Below are 27,406 nucleotides of genomic sequence, written 5' to 3' on the forward strand. Positions count from 1 at the left end.
ACTGACTACATGTCTCTTTTTTATTATAGTTCTCACATTTCATTGTCAGTGTACATATGATTTTCATCAAGATGATCTGATAGTATAGCAATGCAATAGAAACACTCAGGAAAGTTAACCTTAAACTCAAGCCAAATACCAACTTGTCATTAAAAGAATTATCAAGCAAATTAAAGAGATAAAACATAATGCAACTACATAGATTCTATGTTCTGTTACTTGGTAAAAAGAAAAGTCACATGTCAAAGTAGTTCTCTTTTTATATAAGTAAAATCTCCCCCCAAAAAAAAATGGTATCTGTTTACAGATGTGCACAATTGTTAAGTCATTGGTTGTTGCAAGTTTAAATTTCCTGTTGTTACTGATAAGTGATTTGTGGGTATGAAGGGGATTTCCAGTTGGCTTGTTCCTGCAGCACCAACTAGCTGTATGTGAAATCAGGCACTGCTGTACATCTGTTTAAGCACTGTGGTTGCTTATAGTAATATTTGTACATAAATGATCAGCAATAAATCCACACCAATTAAAAAAAAAAAAAAACTGATTTCAAGGGGTTTTGTGATTATGTACTTCTCTTTTTTTTTTTGTTGCCAAGACGGGTCACAAGAATCTAAACATTTTGATTGAGACTAGAATGTCCCTTTACAGGTTCACGCTGACAGCGGGAATGAAATGGTGCAAGTTCAGCTGAAGTCGCACAATTTCATTCCCGCATGTCAGTCCCGACTTCGGGGGTGATTTCAGGGACATCTGTGTGGGTTGCTGCACAGATTACAATGGAGATTGCACTCCAAAGTGGCCAAAAGTAGTACAGAAACTACTTTTGGGAATTGGTGCGACACCACAAAGTCAGTGTCGCACCCATTCGGAGGGTGCTGTTGCCGGCAAAAGCCGCCGATTAGCCGTGTGATTTAGTAAATCCCTGCAATGTGCGAGTTCAGCTGAACTCGCACTATTTCATTCCCGCTGTAAGTGTGAACCTGGGCTAAAAGTCCTATTAAAGTCTGACTCCAAAGTTGCACTGAAAATCACGTGATTTTCTAGGCTGCTTGGTGTGAGCCACGCCTTGCTGTGATAGCCCAATCACAGTGATCACTTGTTTGTGACGCTTCCTTTATGCTGTTTATGAAATTTGTTGTTCGCAATAACATACTAAATGATATGATTTTCTTACCAATCACCGGTAACCCAAAGGAACACAAAAAAACAGGAAGGACTACAGGCAAGACAAAATTCACCAGTTAATAAATGTGATGTTTGGTATTATTTTTTAGTTAGAGGTGCTCTTCACAGTTTTTTCCTTAGGGCCGTGTACAAATGGGAACAAGTTGCTACATAACACCTGTCACTTGAGTTTAAATTTCCTGCACTTTTTCACTTGCCACAGCTATGTGAAGCAATAGGGAGGATATGATTAGGTGCATCTAATTGTGTTTAATGAACTATTAAGGAAGTGTTCAGGCTGGGTTCACATATGAGCCACATCCGGCTCACAATGCGTCCTGGTTCATCTTTTCAGGTCCGCTTTCAGTCCGAATTTTGGGCTGAATTTGGATCAAAAACAGACGAAAAGACACTGCTGTAGAAATATGTGAACCGGCTCCATAGAGAGCCGGTTAAAATCTGCTATTGCAAACCCAGCCTCAATGTTGGTTAAGAGTCTAGTACGATGGTTTTCAGCGTTGAGAACCCAGGTGTGTTAGTGTTAATAGAACATTTTTGACTATAGTTCTGCTTTAAACCCTACTCCTAACCTTTTACTGTCCCAAGATCATCAGCACAAAAACCCGACACTCCCGCACTGAAAGTGTGGACCCAAAACCAACCTCTCCCCGCCAGTTGTCTTTATTTTGACATCTGAGCGAATGGAAGAGTTTGTTGATGGGGAAGTGATGTTGTCTAACTTCGTTTTACGTAATAGTTATCTGGGTCATGACCAGAGACAGAATTAGATTGCAGGTAGTCTTTCATTCCTGACACAAGCCTCAAACATTATGGAGCATTTTTTATTTGGCATCCAAAAACAAATTAGAAGAAGCAGATAAGTACTATTTTCTTTACATTTATTACTAGATTTTGTCTTGCTTGCAGTAGTTCTTGCATAATAACCCTAAAGAGAGAACCTTATATTAGAAATAAAAAATTGTTGTCTCCACACATAGAAAAGCCTCTGCGCTAAGCTGGAACTAAGCAGCTTGTTGGAACAATTGTGTCCTTGCTTGATCACTCAATTTTTTCTTCATCTGCAGAAAAACACAAACACGATTTTACAGGCATATTCAAACAAAAGTGGATCTTTTGGAGCTATATCTATTTTGTCCTATGCTTACAATCAAACCAAAGCTGTCTTTTTTTTTTTTTTGCTTTAGGCATTTGGTCATAGAACCCAGTACTAAGATACAAGAGCTGCCATTTCTTTCCAGATAAGGCAAGTATTTCAGCCTTTTTTTTTTTTTTTTAATTATAGCTGGTACTATCCTCAACTAACTATAAACTGCAGTATATTGAGGCCTGGTTCACAGTGATGTGAATTCTGATGCGATTTTGATCAGTTGCGAATGCTGAAAAACGTTTTCAATGAAGGCCATTTACTTTAATGCAGTACGTTTCTGATGCGACTAAAAAAACAGCCATGCCAGTTTGATCCTGTGCGAATTCAGCTCCGTAGACTTCTAGGGATCTTCTAGAAATACTGTGTTCACATTACTGTGAATCCAGCTTTATTTATTTTTTATTTTTTTGGGCCTCTATTGGACAGACAAAAGGGTAGCTGTGACCAAGCCCATCACAAATTCGCATTAGATTTGCACTTGACACAGAAAAAGCGCACTATGAATTTGCACCAGAATCGCACTCAAAAACTGATGTAATTTGCATCACAGCAGTGTGAACCGAGCCTTAAGACCTTCATAGGCTGCTGGCAGCTGAGTAAGTAAACTATAATATGACAAAGCTTAAGCTATCTGAGAGTTGTTAATCACCATAAACATGCAAGAACTTTCCTTTAGCATTACAATGAGCCTCTTCATTGCATACCCAAAATGCCTTCTGGGATATGAGAAGGGTACACAAACTCAGCCTCCCCCTTAGGCAGGCCATACATTATGCCATTTTTGTGGGGAAAAAAAAGAAAATTGCTTTATTCGTTAACTGTTGATGAGGGAATCATCCCCGCAGCGAGAATTGATTCTGCCAGTGGGGAGCCTTCCCTGGCAGCAGAGCAGAATACAATGATCAGTGTTGCCAGCTACAGCCGGCAGCACTAATCATTTGGGAAAAACCTGACAGGCTGGTTGTACACAAGTCAATCGATTGATCAGCTTGTGTACAACCATGGTGCCCTTACATAGATTGAAATTCGTCCGGTCCCTGCTGAACCGGCCCAATTTTCGATCCATCTATGGCCGTCTTTACATGCAATAGCAATGTAGGATCAGACAAAACCTTTTTTTTCTTAGCTCTGGATAAAGTGGGGAACGGTTAGACCCCCTGTCAGGTTTTTACAGCTGTTGTAAGGGCCGACAAGCATTGGACTTGTAATGACGGCGGGAGAAGACATTGATTATTGCTAATGGCTATAGCAGCCTCTAGCGATAACAGCAAGTGAATCCGGTATTCTGGTTGTAACCAAGTTGATCGATCAATCAACTTGGTACATTTAACCTGCCCATAGATGGTTCGAATCTTAGCCTGTACCTGCTGAACTGGCTGAGATTTGACCACGTCTATGGCTGCCTAAGGCACTTTTCTTATGGGTTCTTTTCAGTCATTGAAAAATGATTTAATGCTATGAAATACAAATAAATATTTAGCATTTACCATTAAGGGGTAGAGCATATTGCATATCGTACTCCTCAATTAGGTTATCTTGAATATCTGTCAAAAAAATAAGTTTGTACAATTTATACTTTAATATAAAATCAGTTGTCTAGCAAAATAACTCACTTTGGCTGCGTGATCATGGTATCAATCTTGCCACTAAGAATGTATTAAATCAGACAAGTGCATAGGATCCTTTATTTGGAGTGGAGCGATCCCAAGATTGGCCCGCTCCACGCTCTGGCTGCCTGCCCACCTGGGTGGACTGGCCCTTCCCAATTTTCAAGTTTATTATTGGGCGGCAGTTCTAGTGACAGTCCAGTGGTGGTACCAGGGGTCTAAATCCAATGCGGCAGCTTTAAGCGGCCGGATCAGTGGTCTCCGGCACAACCCCTATGGGGTAACCCCACCCTACCACACTTCCGATCCATCCCAGATCCCCAGTTGTGGGCCAGATATGGCATTACAACACTGGACCATATCATGCCCTAGGGTGCCCTACTGCAGTTTACAGATTTGAACATCAAATACAACTTACCTAGCTGGATGGAATTCAGATATCTGCAACTTAACCATGCTGCCAGGACTCAATTCCCTTGCCCGCCTTTACTCAAGTCTGACCCTATAGAGGAGCTTCTGATACCAGGGGACCTAACTAAACCCTTATACACTCTATATGGTGCACTCCTGGGCAATGACTCACCCAAGCTAGAGAAACTGTGGGAAACATGGCACAGTGACATACCCTCACTAGACAGGGAAGGATGGGAGGACTGTTCAGAATATGGCCCCAAACTCATACAGGTAAAATTTTTGCACAGAATATACTATACGCACCAAAGACTTCACAGAATATTTCCAGATAGGGACCCTGAGTGTCCTAGATGTAAAGCACACATAGGAACATTCATATTTTCTGGGACTGTCCCGTCATCTCAGCCTATTGGACGAAGGTATTTGGGGAAATAAACTCTAGACTGCAGCTGTCCCTCCCAATGCTACCTGAGTTGGCCTTATTAGGGGTTCATGATGAGGAACAACGCTCTCATCACTCCAGATTACTAATTTCATACCTTCTCTTTTACACTAAAAAAAGAAATACTCCTTAAATGGATTATGCCCACCCCCCTCTCTCTCCTCCTGGAGGGCACAGATTGGAGCTGCCCTACCTATGTATAGGATTACGTATATAAACAGGGGTTGTCAATGGAAATACGACAAAGTGTGGGCTCCCTGGACCTCAGACTAGTACACTGAGGAGGACTACATATACTAGCATAGAAACTAATTACTACATACTGCCAGATAATGTTTGGATTGTAAATACCGTGTAATTCTGTTCCTATGACTGTGTACTTTTGATGCATGTTTTGCTGTACACTGTATGTGCACACATACTTCTTCATGCAATGTTCTGTACCATACCAATGGATATACTGTTTGATTCAGTCAAGCATAGTGAAGTACCCACAGTACACCTGTGTGTTCCTGGAAAGTCTGTTTTTGCAGGTCCAGATAAGATCTTTGGCCCAGCTTGGGGAATAATATGCTATCCTGTTTAAAACTGATACTTGTTCCATTTGGAGGGCTGGATCCTATATTGGGACTGTCTGTCTCCGAGACTTCTTGCCATTGCTAAGTGAATGACTTGAACTACAAGTACCATCAGCCTTTGTAGCTGACCATTTGTAGTTCTGAATGGACTGTGAGGTCGCTGATGAGTGGCCTTGTAGTTCATTCACAAGCCATGTAGGTATGGGCTGAAATCTGCAGGGCTTGTCTGCAGGAGTCTAGCATTGCACCCCTGATCCACTGTTTGATTTTGTTATACCGGGAGTATCGACTGTGTGCTCCATTTTGGCTGAAGGAAGGTGTTTTGCTTGTTTCATCGAGTTCAATAAAGAATGTAACTTTTACAAGTGGCTGGCTAGTGATATTGGGCTCTACAGCATGGATGTACCTATTTGGCCCATACCTCACAATATGGGTTTTCTGGGCTTCAGCAGCCCCATGAGAAGTCAGGCTCTGACGTTGCAGTTCTGATGTGGCACCTCCTGATGCCTGCTATTTAACTGCAGTGCAGATATAGGGGGTTATTTATGAAAGGCAAGTGCACTTGGGAGTAAAGTCGCTGTAGATCCGAGGGGGACATGCAAGGAAAATAAAAAACAACATTTTAGCTGGCACCTGATTTAATGATAAAATCAGCAGAGCTTCCACTCATTTCAGATCTGCCCCTTAGATTTAGAGCGGCTGCACGTCCAAGTGTACTTTCAGTGCAAAGTGGATTTGCCTTTTGTAAATAACCCCCATAGTCTATCTCATACTTTATCTGATAGCAAAACAAATGTTTAGCTATGGCTAAGCATTAGGGTAAATGTTACTACTGTCCCCTTAAGATAAGGCCAACACCAGCGGGCAGACACAATTATGAGCGTACTGTATATGTAGCAATCATTCTCGCAAATCAATGTTTGTGGCTGTCCTACATCTTATGGTACCTTCAGCTATGTGAGTAAGACATGTGTGTTCTTACGTTTGCAGTCAATTTTTGCACGGGATCTGGTTCCTGGAATCTCAGTTCCATTCTTGTAGGCACACCAGCAATATCCGGTGCTTCTCCAGCACTGCTCAGACTTGTAGTCGCCATTCTCATCACACTGTGGTATGTAAGCACCAGGCAGAGCGTGCATACTGGCCCTCGCCATGCATTCTGACATCACAGAGGCACCTGATACATATAACCACATACAAATAAGTGAATCCAGTTTAAAAGTAGTTTGTAGAATACATAAAAACTATTCACAACAGAAGAAACCCTTCGCAAACAATCAAACTCTTCCTTTGAATCATACTTTCTTTGATAAGTTATGTTTCATCTTACGTCTAAGTGACTAGAGTGCAATTGATCAGAGAGGATTATGTTTTGGATTTTTCTGTTTTACTTCTTCCAAAACAATTTTTTGTAATACGCACATATGAATGCCCACAAGTTCAATCTAAAGCTACACTATATTACCAAAAGTATTGGGACGCCTGCCTTTACATGCACATGAATTTTGATGGCATCCCAGTCTTAGTCCGTAGGGTTCAATATTGAGCTGGCCCACAATTTGCAGCTATAACAGCTTCAACTCTTCTGGGACCGCTGTCCACAAGGTTTTGGAGGGTGCCTATGGGAATATTTGACCGTTCTTCCAGAAGCGCATTTGTGAGGTCAGGCACTGATGTGGACGAGAAGGCCTGGCTCGCATTCTCCGCTCCAATTCATCTCAAAGGTGTTCTATCGAGTTGGGGTCAGAACTCTGTGCAGGCCAGTCAAGTTCCTCCACCCCAAACTCACTCATCCATGTCTTTTTGGACCTTGCTATGTGCCCTGGTCCAAATCATTTGGTGGAAGGGGGATTATGGTGTGGGGTTGTTTTTCAGGGGTTGGGCTTAGTTCCAGTGAAGGGAACTCTTAAGGCATCAGCATACCAAGACATTTTGGATAATTTTATGCTCCCAACTTTGTGGGAACAGTTTGGGGATGGCCCCTTCCTGTTCCAACATGACTGCGCACCAGTGCACAAAGCAAGGTCCATAAAGACATGGATGAGTGAGTTTGTGGTGGAGGAACTTCACTGGCCTGGTCCTGCCCTCAACCCAATAGAACACCTTTGGGATGAATTAGAGCAGAGACTCTAAGTCAGGCCTTCTTGTCCACATCAGTGCCTGACCTTGCAAATGCTCTTATGGAAGAATGATCAAACATTCCCATAGACACACTCCTAAACCTTGTGGACAGCCTTCCCAGGAGAATAGAAGCCGTTATAGCGGCAAAGGGTGGGCCAACTCAATATTGAACCCTACCAACTAAGACTGGGATGCCATTAAGGTCATGTGCGTGTAAAGGCAGGTGTCACAATACTTTTGGTAATATAGTGTGTGTGTGTGTATATATATGTATATATGTATATATATATATATATATATATATATATATATATATATACACACATACACAAGGACACTATTTTTTTTTTTTTTTTTTAACAGCATAGCAAATGTGTGAATAGGGGAGAGGATCTTGTCACTTATCAGACTCCACCTTTACAGGCAATGAAAGAACATTTTTTAATGAAGGAGGAGGGGTATGTCCTTTTACAGGAACTTTTTCACAGCAGCTTCACAGAAGACCTGGAAGCTATTAACCCCTGCAGCCCCAAAATTTCAGAGACAGAAAGAGGACAGGGCACACCTGCGGTGAAGATTTCTCCAGAGTTCTACTGCCTGCACAGCATGGCACATACTTCATTAAGCCCCTTTCACACTGGCAGAGTTTGCCTGCTCAGTCTGCCTGATTCCCTGCTGAGCAGTGGGATGACAGATCCGTGTCTGCTCTGCTGATGCAAAGCGGACCCATACACAGTCCACTGCCCTCTATGGGCTGTTGAATGCAAACTGACGGCCTGTCATCCGACTTAATTTGCCATATAGATGGGGAATGGATCCCCATCCATCTGTTTTTAGCGGATCGGATGCTGGCGGGTGATAACTGACACATGTCTATTGACATCCATTGCTCCATTGGGAGTGATGGATAAGCACAGGTCAATTAGCTCACCAAGGCTATAGGAGATTTTTTGTGGCTAACCTTCAGCTTTAATTACATTTTATATAATCTAAAAACAAAATCCCATACATTTCTTGTAAAATACATATGTTTGTATAGAAAATGCCTAAGTGAACACATAATCAATGTAAAATAATATTAAAAGGTATGACAAGACTTTCATCACAGAGGGCAGCTTCAACACCACAGACATGAAACGTTAATGCAAGCTAAATTATTGTGCAGCCAAGAAATGCTGAAAGAACTAGTTTTCCTCTTTTGCTGCTCCCTTTTGTTGGCCCTTCTTACATTACATTGTACCTTTCCAGCAGATTCAAACTTTCAGTTTTTTTGTTTAATCAGAACATGATTGATAACGCTGGGGTACTAGTGTATATGGTCAAAAGTTGACATCGGACCCTCACACCTATATAAACTTGCTGGACATCCTATTCCAATACTATAGGCATTAATACAGTTGCCCTCTCCCTCCTTTCCCTTTTTCAACTCTAATGCCGCGTACACACGGTCGGACTTTTCGACCGGACTGGTCCGACGGACCAAAGCCGGCGGACAATCTGATCGTGTGTGGGCTTAACGGACCTTCAGCGGACTTTTCCAGTCGCAAATCTGACGGATTTTAGATTTGGAACTTGCTTCAAATCTTTGTCGTAACTCCGCCAGACCCAGAAATCCGCTCGTCTGTATGCTAGTCTGATGGACAAAAACCGACGCTAGGGCAGCTATTGGCTACTGGCTATCAACTTCCTTATTTTAGTCCGGTGTACGTCATCACGTACGAATTGGTCAGACTTTGGTGTGATCGTGTGTAGGCAAGTCCGTTCGTTAGAAAGTCCGTCGAAAGTACGCTGGAAAGTCTGTCGGACCAGTCCGGTCAAAAAGTCCGACCGTGTGTACGCGGCATAACAGAATCCACACTTCTTGGAAGGCTTCCACAATATTTTTTATGTCGTAATCTGTGCCAATTCAACCAGAAGAGCATTTGTGAGGTCAGGTACTGATGTACAGTGAGAAGACCAGGCTCACAATGTTCCAATTCATCCAATAAGGTGTTAAATTAGGTCAAGGTCCAGGACTTTGTATGACCACTCAAGTTCTTCCACAATAAACTTGAAAATCCTTGTCTTTATACACCTGGCTTTGTGCCCAGGGGCACAGTCATGCTAGAACAGAAAAGGGTCTTCCCTAAACTGCTATCACATGGTTGGAAGTAAAACACATAACTGTTTAAAATGTCTTTGTATGTTTTAGCAGTATCATTCACTGGAGACACCAACTCAATAAATTGGAGGGGGTCTGCATACTTTTGGCCATACAGATAGGTGTGGCAGTCAGGTGTCCACAAGCTGTTGCCATATAGTGTACAATTCCTATTGGACATTCAACGAATAGCTAAGGCCCAGTGTTTTTAAAAATAGAGATCACTCAGGTCCTTAATATTTTAGTGTTGTAACCGATAAACCACAGCAAGCTCCACCTCTGTGCCCAGCAAAATAAGCCCCATCCCCAACTAATACTGATAGCACAGAACCTTATGTTCACCATAGAAGACACAGAGGACTTTACATGGTGCATGGTGTCAAGCTCCATTGATTATAACAACCTTCAACACCCACATACATGCTCCTAATGGATGCTCATGACACAGTCGTTGAATCTCTATCCACTAGTTTCTCTGTAGGATGGCTTTGTTGTACTCTTGTGTACTACTATATATAAGAGGAGAGAACATATTCACCACTTGGACTTTCATCAATAATACTGGGCTCTGTGTCGGTGGAGTAACTGGTAGAAGCATAAACCAAGTTTTCGCTAAGGCGATCGTTGTCTTTCCACATTTCCAGTAAGTCTCCAACTCCTGAGGAACAAATTTTGGAGACTGTGAAAGGTGCTGGACAGAAGATGACTTTATATGCTATACGTCCAGGCTTAGCAGCATCTATTAGCTGAGCGGCACAGAGACAGACGGAGACTTCAGCGCCAATGCAGAAGATACGTGGTTTATGCGTTTTGTTAGTCCAAGTAAATTTTGGTGTGTTCTTGTGTTATGAAAAAAACTTTACTTGCTGCATCACTGGTTTGGTTTCCATTAGACACACCTTCAATGGAGATGTAAGGTAAGACATGTATAATCCTAAAATGCACTACACCTCTCTTGCAGAGGAAAATATGTATCCTAAATCTATCAGTCTCAATAGTACTTATCTACTGTATTTAATACAGAGCTGGAACATCCACAAGAATACCTAGGTAGCAGCCTAGGGCCTGGTTGCTGTCTAGGCAGCCCAGCTACAACATTCATGCTCCTGAAGTAAACCGTAGTGTTGGTCAAAGATGTGCACCTGTCAGTCACTAGGCAGTAGGCACTTGTTGTCAGATGGGGAGTGCTATGCCAGTACAGACAGTGCAAATGGCAAAGCTCCTCTATGCCTACTGCAATGCTTGTTAATGTCATTTGATGGGATGAGGGGCCAAAGCTGCTACCTTGCCTAAGGTCCAATTCTGCCTTAATGCTCTGATTTTTTTTTTTTTTTACAAAAGTCCATCCAAATTAAAATAGATTAAATAGTCTGGTCAAGGGCTTGGAGCCTTCACAATGGCTAGAATTTCCTGTTTCTCCTCACTGGTGTACATTTTCCATATTTCCACTAGGCCAGTGCCAATATGACAACATTTTCCCACTTTAAGGAGCTGTTTCCTGGTAATGCTGACTTTTAACATTCTGATGAACTTCTACATACATAGCTACGACATACTTCATATATCACAATTCTGTGCAAGCACCATATTTCTAAAGCCAAAACAAACAACACACAAGGCTGTAAGAGCAGCTGCTTTTGCCTTCCCATGTTGCACCATGGCAGCGTAAAGCCTGTATGCAGTGCCTGATCTATTACACCTCTACCTGTTGGTGCTGGAGTTGGCTGAGGGGTTTTAGGGTTCTGTGCTGGAGTTGGTGTGGGTGTCTCAGGGTTTTGCACCAAATAGAACAAGTACCACTGCTGCATCCATGCATCAAAAACCTTAAGGAGATAAAAAAAAAATGTTAAGGTCATTATAAAAGATATATTTTACTTGCTACAGCATTGTACAGACAATGAGTTTTTGTTTTTTTTTTCATTTAAAGTGTGTTTCATTTTCTAATTCTAGATAAAATAAAAACTGTCAGTTTATGTTTATTGCTGTGTGCATCCAAGTGGAGAGATTTCCTCTCACTTCCTGTTTTGTCTTATGGGACACAGAAATCAAAAAATCAAAAATTGACAGGTGGTTTAACCCTTCTTCACTATATAAACAAAAAAATTATAATTTACATATATTTTAATTTTAAAAGTGGAACTTGCTTTACTTCGCAACCAATCAGGTTTCATATGTTTGTAGCAAAGTCTAAAGATTTCTATTTTCCATATGAATTATAAACACTGACCATCCACTCCTGGTCACTCAGAGTCTTCTTCAGCTTCCTCAGATTGTCAAGAATGGTGCCATTCAGTGTTGGGTATTTTCTCAGGGGGTTAGTTCTCTACAGATAAGAAATGGACAGTGAAAAACGTATAAATATATAATGTATATGCTATGCATGGGCAACACAGAACATTCATGGTTCAGGAATAGAGATAAGACCCAGGCAGAGCGACATTACTTGTTACTGTACAAAATTAAATGCACATTTTTTGTTAAAGCTGTGTTCCAGGCAAAAGCCAAATGAATGCACCTAGGCATTCAATCATTCTTTTTTCTATGTAATGAATGTGAATACCTGATTTTGAATTGGTATCAGCCTCTTGCACAGTATCAGACAGGGAGAGGGAGGGGCAGAGCTGGGAGCCAATCAGGTTTGCTACATGCAAATGTGTAGGAAAATGCATATAGGAGGAGAGAGCAGAGTGATGACCTTGTCAGGTTTTTTTTTTTTGCTGCTCTTTCACTATCCAGTCAGAAGGCTGCAGTGAAAACAAGACGCCACTGTATTCCTTAACCGCTTCCCGACCGGCTCCTGTAGATATATGTCGGCAGAATGGCACGGCTGCTCAAAGTAACGTACCCGTACGTTACTTTGAATTTGCCGACGTGTGCGTGCGTGCCTGCCGCGAGCTCCGTGAGTCGGGTAGCGGGTCCCGCGGACTCGATCGCCGCGGGGATACCCGCGATCGCCTCACGGAGAGGACGAACAGGGAGATGCCGATGTAAACAAGCATCTCCCCGTTCTGCCTAGTGACAAGTGTCACTGATCTCTGCTCCCTGTCATCGGAGCAGAGATCAGTGGCGTGTCACACACAGCCCATCCCCCCTACAGTTAGAACACATCCATAGTACTGACTTAACCCCTCCCCGCCCCCTAGTGGTTAACCCCTTCACTGTCAGTGTCATTTACACAGGAATCAGTGCATTTTTATAGCACTGATTACTGTATAAATGACAATGGTCCCAAAAATGTATTAAAAATGTCCTACATGTCCTTCATAATGTCGCAGTCACAATAAAAATCGCTGATAGCCGCCATTAGTAGTAAAAAAAAAATTATTAATAAAAATACCATAAAACTATCCCCTATTTTGTAAACGCTATAACTTTTGCGTAAACCAATCAATAAACGCTTATTGCGATTTTTTTTTTTTTTTTTACCAAAAATATGTAGAAGAATACGTATCGGCCTAAACTGAGGAAAAAAATGTTTTTTTAAATATTTTTGGGGGATATTTATTATAGCAAAAAGTAAAAAATAATGCGTTTTTTCTCAAATTTGTCGCTATGTTTTTGTTTATAGCGCAAAAAATAAAAACCACAGAGGTGATCAAATACCACCAAAAGAAAGCTCTATTTGTGGGAAAAAAAAGGACATCAGTTTTATTTGGGAGCCACGTCGCACGACTGCGCAATTGTCCGTTAAGGCGACGCGGTGTTGAATCACAAAAAACGCACTGGTCAGGAAGGGGGTAAATTCTTCCAGGCCGAAGTGGTTAAATGTAAGTGGCATTATTCAACTGGTTGTGTTATGGGGCAGGGCTGTGTAAATCTCAGGAATGTATGGACAAACATACAAATTCTTTGGCTGGTAAACAGCTCCCATATATTTCATCTGTGTACTTAGCTGTTTTTTGTTTTTGAGTTTGGTTTTAAATAGAAAAAAAATGAAGAAGTGAAATTAGTTAATGGCATTTGAATAGATACAACCACTCACCAGAAGCATGTATTTAACTGCATCTTCAATCGTGTTGCTCTCCTCTGCAATAGCTTCCAGGTTCTACAAATAAAGAAGTTTGTCTTGTAAAACTTGATTATTTTCAGTAATGTTCCTGCAATTTCTTTGGAAGATTTTAAATCAGCACTGAACTTGTCACTATTGTCTTTATTCAATAAAAGAGCATCAATTCTAGTTTGTAGAAATAACCTGCAGCAACCATTTAGAATTCACTCTGCTGGTGTCAGACCAAGAAGGATTCTGAAAACTGTGCTGTGAGATATTATTCTTAGAGCTTAAAGTAGAACTATAGGCAAAACTTTTTTTCTTTTTTTTTCATTTTGGATAGAGCAAGGGAGGGTTATAACCCCTGTCAGATTTTTTTTTTCACCATCTGTGTCCCATTGTGGAGATTTCCCTTCACTTCCTGTTCCATAGCCAAACAGGAAGGGAGAAGAAATCCCTGCAAATTATGGGAATTCCTTGGGGACCCTCAGGTCACCAGAACAAGTGTCCCCATTGGAAGATTTCCCATCTATTACTTTTCTGGGGACAACTCAAAAATTGGGATTTTCTTTTGCTGTCACTTTCAATGGTAACGCTAAACAGGACAAATAAAGAGGGTGAATCTCCTTAATGGGGGCACAGAACGCAATACAAACTGACAGGGGTTCTAATCTCTCTCCACTCTATCCAAAGCTAAAAAGAAAGTTTTGCCTTTAGTTGTACTTCATGTATAATATATATTGTTTGGGATAAAGCACGACACAGGGGTTATTTACTAAAGCTAGGGTGTGCAAAATCTGGTCCAGCTCTGCATAGTAACCAATTAGCTTCCAGGTTTTATTGTCCAAGCTTAACTGAACAAGCTGAAGTCAGAAGCGATTGTCTACCATGAGGGCTGCACCAGATTCTGAGTGCACTTGTTTTAGTAAATCTCCCCCTACATATTAGTTATGTGTAATGGCGTGTATCCCATTACCTGCAGGTATCTTATTCTGCTACAAGTCCTCCACTATGTGCCTTGTGACTGACTTCCAGCAAAGGAAGACAGCCACTAAGGATGGTATCTGGTGGCTGCGAGGAAGAACAGAGTGCAGTATTTGTAGCAGAAGCAGATAATGGGATACACGCCATTACACATAATTAACATGTATTGTGCTTTATTCCAAAAAACATATACTATAGTTCAGCTTTAAATCATTTGTGAAGGCTCAGGGTTTTCTTTTAAATAATAAACACGTTATACTTACCTGCTCCATGAAATTGTTTTGCACAGAGCAGCTCTGAACCTCCTCTTCTGGGGTCCCCCACCGACACTCCTTCTCTTAATGCACCACCATAGGAAGACGCTTCCTATAGGGACACAGCTGTGTGTGTCTATAGACAGACACACAGCGTGGCTCGGCCTCACCCCCGCTCTCTGCTCCAATGACTCCCGCTGCTTCCTCCATGCCCTTTGAGGAGAGAAAGACCAGTTACCTGTGGAGAGCCGTCCGTATCACTGAATGCCAGTGGAATATTAAATGTTGCAATCTTCAGTTTCTGGCGATTTTGCTGGTAGGGAGCTGTAGGTGGAAAACATGACAGATGTTAATTTATGCAAATGCAGCTCGGAAAAAGCAACATTTCATTTTTAAAAACTTCTTTGCCTTGTCCAGATGATGTCAGTTTTGTATATACTAAAGAAGTCAGTGCTACACATATTTTTTGGCTAATTCTTGAAATATTTAATTTATGTATTTTCATATTTATAATTATCACAGGCGTTAAATAATTAAGTTGAATCAAGAAACATTATTTAGACAGGATTGTAAATGCCAATTCCATGAAAAATATATTTATCCAAAATGAAACTTGTTTGTTGGCTGGAATGTCTTTGGTGAAGTAAAGTCTACACCTAGTGGCCAACAAGGGAATCTTTTCTTTGGTGCTATACCACTGTGCAGTCTACTGTAAGTCCTATATTGGCTTATAGACCATTTATTCTGTCACTTCCCTAGTTTCAAAGACTGAAATGTGCTATTACATATGTACGCTATCCCGCCTGCTAGTGGAACCTTTTAATGCAATGTAAACATAATGGGGTGGATTTTTTAAAGGCAAATAGATTGTGCTATTTGGAAGTGGAAGTGCAGTTGCACTCATATTCCCCAGAGCTTAGTAAATGTGGTAAAGCTTCACTTAAGGATGCCAAATCAGGTACAAGAAAAATAAAATAAAAAACAAACATTTTTCCTTGCATATGATCAGATGATGGAAATCGGCAGAACTTTACCGTATTTACAAGCTCTGGGGAAAATGAGTGCAACTGCACTTGCAAAGCTCACAATCTATGTACCTCTAGAAAATCCACCCCACAGATGCTACAATGGTTGATATTAGAGCTTGCTACTTACATGAACCAGGAAGATTCTTGATCATATCCTTTAACTTTAAGGCAGTTGTGGTTTCCGACAGCCCCTTAATAGTGGAATGCTGCTGGGTGATGAAGTATACAGACACAGCTTGACCTGCGATGAGGAGACCTACAAAGACGAACAGGACAGGCATCGCTGTACTTTTGCTACAGGTCAGAGTGCTGTGGAAATAAAAGAAACAAGAAATTGTATTAACAATATGCATCAGACCAGAAACTAAAGCCTACAAGGTAAAGCACTGCTGTTAGAGCCAGCAAGCTTCACAGTACTACTCATTCACGGAATTTGCTCCATAGGCCCTAATGAATGTAATATTATTAAAAGTATTGTCATCCTTTATGAATTGGCATTTAAAGTTTAACTGCATGTTTAGGTCAATTAGATTTACTGGGATGTGATGTCTTTCTCCAGCCACCCTTATGGTTATGGTGGCCATACATGGTTCCATTTTTTTTAAATAAGATTGATGTGCAAATTGATCAAACTGATAAAATACACAACCAATCCAATAGCCATAATTTCCCTTCTGATCAATTTAGACCAAACTGAGTCGAGCAGCCAAGTTGGAATTCTCTTGACCTTTTTGCATCAGTCTGCAGCACTGAGATACTTTGTTCATGAATATGATCATATTTTGATCAGATAATGCGATTACAAGGTGGAAACAGAGATGCGCTTGATCATTTACGATTGTAAGTTACAACCGTGTCCTATCAATTTATCAAAATTTCTTCCCCATGTATGTCATATTGAGCAAATGGCTTGTTGACCATAGATTTGATTATTCCGATCAGAAAATAAATCGATCATTTATCAAAGTGTATTTGACCATCATTGTGGAGCCATGCCCATCCAGTATATTCACACTGCAATTTTTTTTTCATATTTTTACTCCATGAGGACATATGCAGTACAAACTCTAAACTAAAGATTTGAATGGAGATATATAATCATCTAACAGTTGTTGGAACATTCAAACCATGTAACCAGTAGACTTAAAGTGGATGTTAACCCACTTTCACAAATTTCCATACTCCGTTCTGTCTCTTAATGCAGTGCCCCCCTATCTCTGTTTTATTAAAACAATTTCTCCTTTACCGTATTTCACAGCGGCTCCCGGTGCTCATGTGACCGGCCGTGTCTCCTCTCTGCCCGTCTGACAAAAGCAGCGGGAGGGGTCGCAATTCCCCCGCTGACATCAGCGATACGCGAGGGAGAGAGGAGACACAGCCGGTCACATGATCGCTGGGAGCCGCCGTGAGATACGATAGAGGAATATTTTTAATAAAACACAGACAGGTGGCACTGTGTTAAGAGAAAGAATGGATAATATACAGCCAAATTTGTTATTCCACAGCAGAAGGGGATGGGGCGGCACTGTCACTAGGTGACCCGCAGAGGGGAGGGGGGAGAAGGACACACACACAGGAGAGCAGGGCTGCGGATGTCGGAGGCATGTAAACTGACCACGGTGTTAGGGCTCAGCAGCCATGATTATCATGGTCAGTTTACATAGGGGAGGTGAGAAACTGGCAGGATCAGCCAGGTTTTTTAGGTGTTATAGGGGTCCAAATTACACAGCACAAGCACTGTGCTGTATAAAATGCTTTAAAGGAGCAGCATCCTTTTTTTTTCTTTTTTTGGGTTAACAAATGCTTTAAGAGAAAGAGCTACATAGCCTGATATCATGGCTACACTGGCCAGTTAGACATGTCTAAATATCTGCTAGTAATTTTTTATTAAAAATAAATGTATTGTAGCACCCCTAACCCCTGGAAGGCAGCCCAGGCCCCCAAGTGTCTGGGTTAGCTGAGAGCTGGATCCTAGACTCTTTGTGGGGCATGAATAATTGGGAACCAGTCACTTCGGAAAGGTTAACAGCCTATTTAAACTAATAAACCCAGGATACCCAAAAAACAAACAATATGCAGACTCAGAATCCTACCTTCCCTTTTTGATGTCAGTTTATCTGTGTATGCATGTACAATTTCACAATAAAACTTATGGTTGACCAAAACAAACAAGGGAATGAAGATTTTATTAAAGCTTTTATTGAATAAAGAAAAAAAGGGCATGGCGCTAACACCAATTCAAATTTATACACAAATTTCACAAAAAATGTATTAAATCATAATAAAGTCCATAGTCATTCCTTAATGTGGATAAAAAATTCACCACCATGAAATCTTCTGTGTGCCAATAGATATTGCTCCCGATTGTGCCACTCAAATCACCAGCCTCTTTGTAAAAAAATGCAGACTCACCAGCAGTCCAGTGACCCCTAACTTAATAAAGGTCAACTAGTGCATTGGGATATAGTCTGCAGATCAATCGCCCCATAAAACCCAGGTCTCAAAGCGTTCCTTCAGTCTTCCATATTAGCTGCAGAGACACCACAACAATAGGCCAGAGAAGTACTCATTTTGCAAAATCACATCTTCAGGAAGCTTCCTGAAGATGCGATTTTGCGAAATTAGTACAGGCTCTTGGCCCAAACTTCCAGTGGTTGGAACACACGCCGCAATCCAAGTGGTGTGGCGGTGCTGATTTCTTTACAAGGGTGGTTTACATTGGTGCAGAGTCTGGGCACTCGAGTTTGAGTTCATTTGACATTAACCCAAATGTATACTTTATACATTTGGGTTAAAAAAATACTACACTATGGTACTTCTCTGGCTTGTTGTGTCTCTGGAAGACTGAGTGGACGTTTGGTTTGTCGTGAAGTGGAGTGATCGATCTGGAGACTACATCCCAATGTGCTAGTTGACCTTTATTACGTTAGGGGTCACTGGACTGCTGGTGAGTGTGCATTTTTTTACACAGAGGCTGGTGATTTGAGTGGCATAATCAGGAGCAATATCTGTTGGCACACAGAAGATTTCATGGTGGCGGATTTTTTATGCACATTAGGGAATGACTATGGACTTTAATATGGTTTAAGTATTTATTTGTGAATTTTATGTATAAGTTTAAATTGGTTTTAGCTCCATACCCCTTTTTTCTTTATATCATTTACAGATTGACTTAATTTCACTACAGGGGCATTTCACTATTTTTTGTGACACAAGCAGGTGCCTTTATATATTTAAAATCGTGAAGCTTCTATTAAGTTTTATTTCACTGGAATTTTGTTGTCACAAGGCTTTTACTGTAGTAGACAACATTTACATTGTCTGAAAGCAGTTCTCATCCTTGGGACAGAAGAAGGCTTTCATGCTGCTGTCTTGGACAGCTTTAAAGACTTGTAGTGCACGGGCCTTCCAGATTGTATACAAATTGAATGGATACTATAGGTTAGGCCTTCATGCTACATAGTCTTGGTAAATCTAAATGAGTTTGTACAATTGTATTCTTACTTGTATGCCAATTTTACTTAGAGTCAGGTCCATAAATATTGGGACATCGACACAATTTTAATCTTTTTGGCTCTATACACCACCACAATGGATTTGAAATGAAACGAACAAGATGTGCTTTAACTGCAGACTTTCAGCTTTAATTTGAGGGTATTTACATCCAAATCAGGTGAAGACAGCAGCCAATTGTCCCATTACATTTGATCCTTTAAAAAGTGGGAGGCACATATACAAACTGTTGTAATTCCTACACCGTTCACCTGATTTGGATGTAAATACCCTCAAATTAAAGCTGAAAATCTGCAGTTAAAGCACATCTTGTTTGTTACATTTTAAATCCATTGTGGTGGTGTATAGAGCCAGAAAGATTAGAATTGTGTGGATGTCCCAATATTTATGGACCTGACTGCATATGCAATCTCAACGGTCTTTTATCAGTGCCTGACATAACATTAGCTTTTCATCCAGGGTTTCTTCTGTTAAGAAAATGGTTGCATGCTTTAGCGAGTCCTAATACGAGTGAGGCAATTATTCACTGTGATCTTTTTCCTGGAGTTTAGCTATAAACCGTAGCAAATCTGCAGATTCCAAAATGCTTCTCCTCAGCAACTGGTGACATCATGCAGTTCTAAATATGTGATTTGCTATTTGAACAAAAGGCCATATCCACCTTCCCACATGCAAACATGGATCATTTTTTTTCACTCCACCGTTGTTGAGATTAGAACTTATAAATCTGTGCCACTTAAAGGGTATATGGACAGGGTAGTTTGCCAGATCTAAAATCACAAATAGGTATTTTTCATGTGCATTTGAACTTACTTATCTTGAGTGACCTTTTGAAAATCTGCCAGTTTTTGCCAGTGTTACTGCTTGATATGGCAGCCATTTTACATCTTTTACTTCCCCTGAAGTGGGGCGTTATCCAGTAAAAGTAAAACTGTACTCTGCTTTTTAGAGCAGCTGATGGAAAGGAAGGACAACACAAGGTTGGGTATTTATTTCAGGCAGTGTTACAGGTAAAAATATGCTTGCTATAGTATACATCCCATTTAATGCATATGTCTGGGCAAAACAAAAAAAGCAATTAAATAAAAATCAAATATCTAATATAAGGTCCGCGCTGTGATAAACGAGGCTGCTAGAAGAAAGTTTGATATACAGTACAAAAACCCTATGGAACCATAAATATAATGACCTGCAGCGCCATATAGAGTGCAACAATTAATTACAAAGTGTAACAATTAGTCACATATCTATATAAAGTTCAAAAATCAACATAAATGTAAATACATAATTCCTAAAGTACGTTATAATATCACAATAAAAATAAAGTATATGTACAAAAGTGTAAAAAAAAAAAGTCTTGTCCTTTATTAGTTTTTGGACTATACAGGATTTTTTGTACTTTATGCACATTTATACATATATACTTTATTTTTATTGTGATATTATACTGCATTTTGGGATTGATATATTTATATTTATGTTGATTTTTACACTTATAGATATGTGACTAATTGTTGCACTTGAGTTGAGTGCAGGTGATTATATTTATAATTAAATAAAAATAAAAAATCTGCAATACATGCACATTTCCCCATGTTTTACCCCTTTAAAACATTGCAAGTACAGAGAAAAACCTGATAATTTGCCAAAACTCAGTGAGCCTCTAACATCCCATGAACTGACAATGCTGCCTCTGCTGCACTGAAATCCAAAGCAGTGTTATGAGCCCCGCCCAGTTCTACTCTGATGGAATACAGAATACCCCACCATTCTCATCTATAAAACAAATTGGAAGGGGAGAATAACTCTGGCATGGCTGGCAAAACTACTTTAAATTTCAGTGCAACAGAGGCAGCGTTGTCGGCTTTAACAGGAAGTTAGGGGCTCACTGGATTTTTGACAGATCAGCAGGTATTTTCTGTACTGGCAGCATTTTTAAAAAAGGTAAAACATGGGTAAATGTGCTTTTATTACAGAGGTTTACTGATTTGTTTTAACCTACTTTAAATGATCAAGATGTAAGCTTACATTGTATTATGTTACAGCGTTGTTACATTCCACGCTTATGATATTTCACTCCTTGCAGATAGATGTTTGTTCCTGAAACAGTATCTTTGTGTTCTGAGACATAATGGCAGCAATTTAAAGTGTGTCTGTTGCCTATACACTTTTTTGGCACTTCCCAAAGGTGCTTGATGAGCTTTACAGTAACAAAGTGTGGCCTGGTCTCAAAACGGAGGTTGTATCAAGCTGCATTTGTTGATTTGTTTGCCAAGTCTCAAAAGAACAAATGCTTTAAGCCCCTCTACACCCCCAGGCCCCATAACAGTCATTGGACAACTATAGAGGCTAACCACTCCACCTATGCTGGACGCATGCAAGACGTTTTCAGCCAATAGTAAAAATCATTTTCAACCAGCCTTTGAATAAAGCAAACAAATACATCAAAGCAAATAATCGCCAACTGTTCAAGGTTTTGACAAAAGATCTTGCTTGTATGTTCCGTCAATCAACTTGGATGTTTTTTTGCTATTATCAGTTGATTAAAAAAAAAGGATGACGTTGCGTGGAAAGGGCTGTGCATGGTCAGCAAAGGTTTAATATTTAGAAAATCCAATTGCTGTAAGGATGCCAAGGGGTCTATTTTCAAAACATTTGAATGGCAATTCACAAAGTGAAAGTGCATGTACATTTATTGTGTAAATGGGGCACAAAAAGGAATGGTATTAAGCTATTTCCTGTGCTGGTCAAATATTTTTCATTGATTTACAACAGAAAATACAACTAGATGTACTTTATCCGGCAACCTATTTGAAGGGACAGAGATTGACTGGACTGTTTTCAAAAACCTTGTTTAAATGTTATTGTTCTGTCGGAGCTGGTGCTGGAGCTCTTTGCCCACCCTTCACTCCTTCACCTTACTCCAAGGATATCAACATATAAAGCAACATATAAAGCCATCGTCTCCCGCTGCTGTCAATCACAGCCAGTGGGGAGAAGGCAGGCGGTGGGGCCAAGCCAGGCTCTGTGTGTCTAAGGACACACAAAGTTGGCTCGGGAGCGAGCCTGCACTAATGCCCCCGTAGCAAGCAGCACCCCCCTTACAGACAGCTAAAATGTATATGATGTTATGTCGCTGGTTCTGCTAAGTGGCTTTGGACGTGGATCTATGCATGCCCCATCAGACAAGAGGTCACAGATCAGGGAACCCCACAGCAACTTTTGTAGGAGCCTTGGGGTTTCAGTGAACCCTGGTTGAGAATGGCTCCTCTGAAAAGTACCAGGGAAACTGTGTGTTAAACTTTACTGATTGTTTTGTTCAACTGCCAAATGAAACTTTTGGAACTGCTTCACTTCACCAGTTCCTGGGAGAAGCATTTCAGAACCTGTGCTTTGCAGACAGAAGTAGTTCATTTTTCTGCTTATAGTTTTTTGTTTTCTTTTTCAAAATGTTTTTTATAGAATGCCAGGCAACACTTAGTAATTGATAAGGTAAAAACTTAAATTGTCAAACTTGGCACGAAACACAACAGTGTAATCTCACCCTATACTAAAGCTTGCCATACACTATGCAGATTTCAGCCGGTTCCCGAGGAATCGGCTGAAATTCACTGCCTGGGTTGGCTTTTCCCCACCCTCCTGCCCGATATCCTTCAACTGAAAAATCAAAGGAGCCGGACAGAAAATTGTCCACTCTATCCAATCAGCCACTGTGCAAAAAAAATCTAACTTTGTCTGGCCAACTTTAACCATTACAAACTGTTCTACATATGGGCAATTCGGAGATTTTTCCTGTGCTTAAAATGGCCATACAACTTTTTTCTCACTTTTCTGAGGTCTAATGCCGTGTACACACGGCCGGACTTTTCGACCAAACTTGTCCGACGGAATGAATCCGTCGGACAATTCGACCGTGTGTGGGCTTCATTGGACCTGCAGCGGACTTTTTCTGTCGAAAATGTGAAGGACTTTAGATTTAGAACATGTTTCAAATCTTTCCAACGGACTCGAGTCTGGTCGAAAAATCTTGTTTGTCTGTATGCTAGTCTGATGGATGAAAATCGACGCTAGGGCACCTATTGGCTACTGGCTATGAACTTCCTTATTCTAGTCTGGTCATACGTCATCACGGTCGAATCCGTCGGACTTTGGTGTGATTGTGTGTAGACAAGTCCGATTTGACGGAAGTCCATCGAAAAGTCAGTCGAAAGTCCGTCAAAGTCCGACGTGATTCAGTCCGTCGAAAGTCCGGTCGTGTGTACACAGGATAACAGATATTTTTTGTGTGTGAGAGTGACAAGCAAAAGATTATCTGAAAGTTGTCAAATGTAAAGATTGATCATTTTGAAGGAAAGACATAAGCAGCCCATAGATGAGTCTTTTTTTTTTTTTTCGTTCAATCAGCATATTCAATGTGGATGGGGGAACCCTCCCGCTGAGCTATTGTATTCTAAAAGCAGGGAGACTTCCTGGTAATCAGAATACACTGATCAGCACTGCCGGCTATAGCTTGCTACACTGATCTAACGAGGAAACCCCAACAGGGTGGTTGTACAGAAGTCAATCGCTGATCGATTTCCATACAACCAAACTGCTTATATGGATTGAAATTCAGCTGGTCTCTGCTGAACTGGCCATATTTCAATCCATGTATGGCTGGCTATAGACATAGGGAAGGTTGGGATGGAGGGGGGGTAACAAAGATGGGTTCAGGAAGAAAAATATGCCAATTTCTATGAGCACACTTATTTTGACTTTTTTATTCTCCAAATAAATAAGAGTCGCAGTGTGCAGCGATAGACTGAGAAGGAAAGAAGTGCATAATAATGCAGAGACAGACAGACAGACAGAGAATAATGCAGAGACAGACAGAGAGAGAGAGAGAATAATGCAGAGACAGACAGAGAGAATAATGCAGAGACAGACAGAGAGAGAGAGAATAATGCAGAGCCAGACAGAGAGAATAATGCAGAGACAGACAGAGAGAATAATGCAGAGACAGACAGAGAGAGAGAGAATAATGCAGAGACAGACAGAAAGAGAGAGGGAGAGGAGAAAAAGAGGAGGAAGGAGAGACCGAGAAAAAGAGGGAGAGAGGGAGGGAGAAAGATATGCAGAGAACAAGAGTGGTACACAGAGAAAGACCGAAAGAGAGATGTACTCTGAGATAGAAAAAGAGAGCAAGAGGTATGCAGAGACAGCCTGTGAGACTGAGGTACACAGAAAGCGAGAAACATGCAATGATAGAGAAAAAAGTACGCAGAGAGAGAAATATGTAGAGAAAGACAGAAAAGTCAAGAGAAAGAGGTACAAAGAGACAGAGAAGTATGTAGAGAAAGACAGAAAGGGAGAAAGAGAGAGAGAGATACGCAGAGACAGACACAGAAGTACAGTACTGTATGTAGAAAAAGACAGAAGGAGAGAGAGGTATGCAGAGACAGACAGAGAAGTACCTAGAGAAAGACAGAAGGAGAGAGAGGTATGCAGAGACAGACACAGAGAAGTATGTAGAGAAAGTCAGAAGGAGAGACAGAGAGGTACACAGAGACAGACAGACAGAGAAGTACATAGAGAAAGACAGAAGAAGAGAGAGGTGCGCAGAACGACAGACAGACAAGTACGTACAGAAAGACAGAAGGAGAGAGAGGTACGCAGAGACAGACAGAAGTATGTAGAGAAAGTCAGAAAGAGAGATGGAGAGGTACGCAGAGACAAACAGAAAGAGAAGTACGTAGAGAAAGACAGAAGGAGAGAGAGAGGTACGCAGACAGACAGACAGAGAAGTACCTAGAGAAAGAGAGCAAGAGGTATGCAGACAGGGAGAGAGGTATAGGGGGGGGGGTACACAGTTGAAAGAAGTACAGTATGTTGTTACATAGTTAGTCTGGTTGAAAAACACAATTCTATCTACACAATAATATACCCACAGTTGATCCAGAGGAAGGCAAAAAAAAACAAAACATGATCCAATTTGCCCAAGCAGGGGAAAAAATAATCCTTCCTGATCCCCCAAGAGACAATCCGATATTCCCTGGATCAACTTTACCTATAAATGTTACTACCAAGTTATATTATATACATTTAGGAAAGGAAAGAATCCAGGCCTTTAACGCAATTTACTGTAGAGAAAAAGAAAGAGAGGTACACAGAGACAGAGAGAGAAGTACGTAGTGAAAAAGAGGGCGAGAGGTACACAAAGAGAGGGAGAGAAGTACATAGAGACCGAGAAAAAGAGAGAGAGAGAGAAGTAAGCAGAGACAGACACAGAGAGAGGGACACACAGCAAAGAAAAAAAGAAGTGTTAGACACAAATCTTTCCAATATAAAGATGTCTTTTCTGCTCTTGCCTTTACAAATAATCAAATAAAAAATCATTATTTATTGTATTTCCTTGTCTAACATACGTCATCACTAAAAGGGTGTGCTACTTTTCCTGAACTACTTTGTGACTAGGTGCACACGATTGTTTAGTTTTGAAGTGCAATTTCTTTTTTGCTTTGATTGAAAAGTTTAAACTTTTTTCAAAGTTCATGAATACTTCTTTTTATATTTTTCTTTCCTTTTTTGCTGCATCTAGTAGATCTGGGCAAAGACATGGACAGATCAGGCCACCAGTGACCTCATAACTATCTATTCTATTAACAAGCGTTTGTTAGCCTTTTTCAGATTTTTTTGTTTTTTTTTTTGTTCAGTCGGCAGGCTGAAAAAAAAAAATTCCCTCATCCACACAGGTGCTATTGTATTCTGATGGGGGGGGGGACACTTCTCTACTGTTGGAATACACCGATCAGCGCTGCAGCGATCGATTTAAAGTCTTCCAACAGTCCCATTCGACAGTAGCCCATCTACCGAACAGGGAGGGCCACACACAGATCGAAATTCTACTGGTCCCTGCTGATCTGGCTGAATTTCAATCCGTGTGCCCAGGCTTGATTTATGGAAATGTCCCCAAGTGGCATATTGTACCTTACACTATAGATTTTTGTGGTTTTAGGCTCTGTTTTCACTACTGTGAGTTGTTGTGCGACTTGACACATGTGAAGTCGCATGATAAGTCAAAACCCATGTATTTCAATGGTCCCCGTTCTAATTGGTGCGACTCAAGTCGCAGCGACTCCAAAAAAAGGTTTTTGCACTGCTTTGTTACGACATCGGTGCGACTTGTTCTCACATGGTTTTCACCGGTCGCATGACATCGCATCACAAATCGCATAGCAAAGTCGCAGTGTAAATCGCGTGACTTTGGGGACGCAATAGTGGAAACATAGCCTTAATGAACCATTCTCAGTTGTTCAAGCGTTACCGAGATGCAATAGCTCTAGAAGCAGAAAACTCAGGTTCACAAGTGTTTGAAGATCTGTACCGTGATTGTCTCTCCCCGGTTTCCACCACGGTCTCCTCATTCGGGACCAGGTTCTGGCTCTCATCTGCCATCTTCTGATGTGTAGTCTGCACACCTGAGACAGTGACTTCTCTCTGCTGGGATCAAAGCCGAATGCTGCGTTGGACTAGCTTGCAACTGCAATAAAGTCTATAGAAACCACATTGAGAAGTGAAAGTGATATTTTTAACCAACTCAGCGTTGGAAATACCCGAATAATAATGGGCTGAGCTTCACTTGTCTGGAAAGAATCTCCCCATCCTATTGGCTGCTGCATTGCATCACTTGTAGTCAGGTAGACATGTTTGTGTGAGGTAGCTGCACTAATACTTCCAATGTAGTCAGTCATCTAAGTAGTACTTTACCTTACATAGTGTAACAAAAAGATTTAAATATTTGAAAACAATGTAAATGTATTGATGCTATGATTTTTCTTTATTATTCTTTTCTGGTTTTTTTTTATTCTTTTCTGGTTTTTTTTAAAGTGTATGTCCAAACAACATTTTTTTTTTTAGCTTTGGATAGTGAGGAAGGGTAAGGCTACACTTACACTAACCTCCTGTATTTGCTTTATTTAGGCCTCATTCACAGGGACATACATGTGTTAATAGGATATTTCTAAAT

The 27,406-nt window shown here is 40.7% G+C and overlaps 1 protein-coding gene across 2 annotated transcripts; it reads right to left on the reverse strand.

Annotated features, from left to right (window-relative positions):
* Position 1: 1 nt before the first annotated feature.
* Positions 2–27,008, reverse strand: CD74 (CD74 molecule). Of its 2 annotated transcripts, XM_073621093.1 has the most exons (10): positions 26,765–27,008; positions 16,016–16,197; positions 15,099–15,184; positions 13,617–13,679; positions 11,862–11,957; positions 11,340–11,457; positions 10,173–10,292; positions 6,356–6,550; positions 3,820–3,876; positions 2–2,243 (listed from the first exon to the last, which is right to left on the reverse strand). In XM_073621093.1, exons 1-10 carry the CDS (start codon positions 26,833–26,835, stop codon positions 2,224–2,226), a joined length of 1,008 nt encoding a protein of 335 aa, XP_073477194.1. In that variant the 5' UTR covers positions 26,836–27,008; the 3' UTR covers positions 2–2,223. The 2 variants fall into 2 exon arrangements, with proteins under 2 accessions (XP_073477194.1, XP_073477195.1); XM_073621094.1 differs by lacking the exon at positions 10,173–10,292 and having other exon boundaries at positions 26,765–27,005.
* Positions 27,009–27,406: the final 398 nt, after the last annotated feature.

Source organism: Aquarana catesbeiana, linkage group LG03 (assembly GCF_042186555.1).
Source record: "Aquarana catesbeiana isolate 2022-GZ linkage group LG03, ASM4218655v1, whole genome shotgun sequence".
Taxonomy (NCBI): domain Eukaryota; kingdom Metazoa; phylum Chordata; class Amphibia; order Anura; family Ranidae; genus Aquarana; species Aquarana catesbeiana.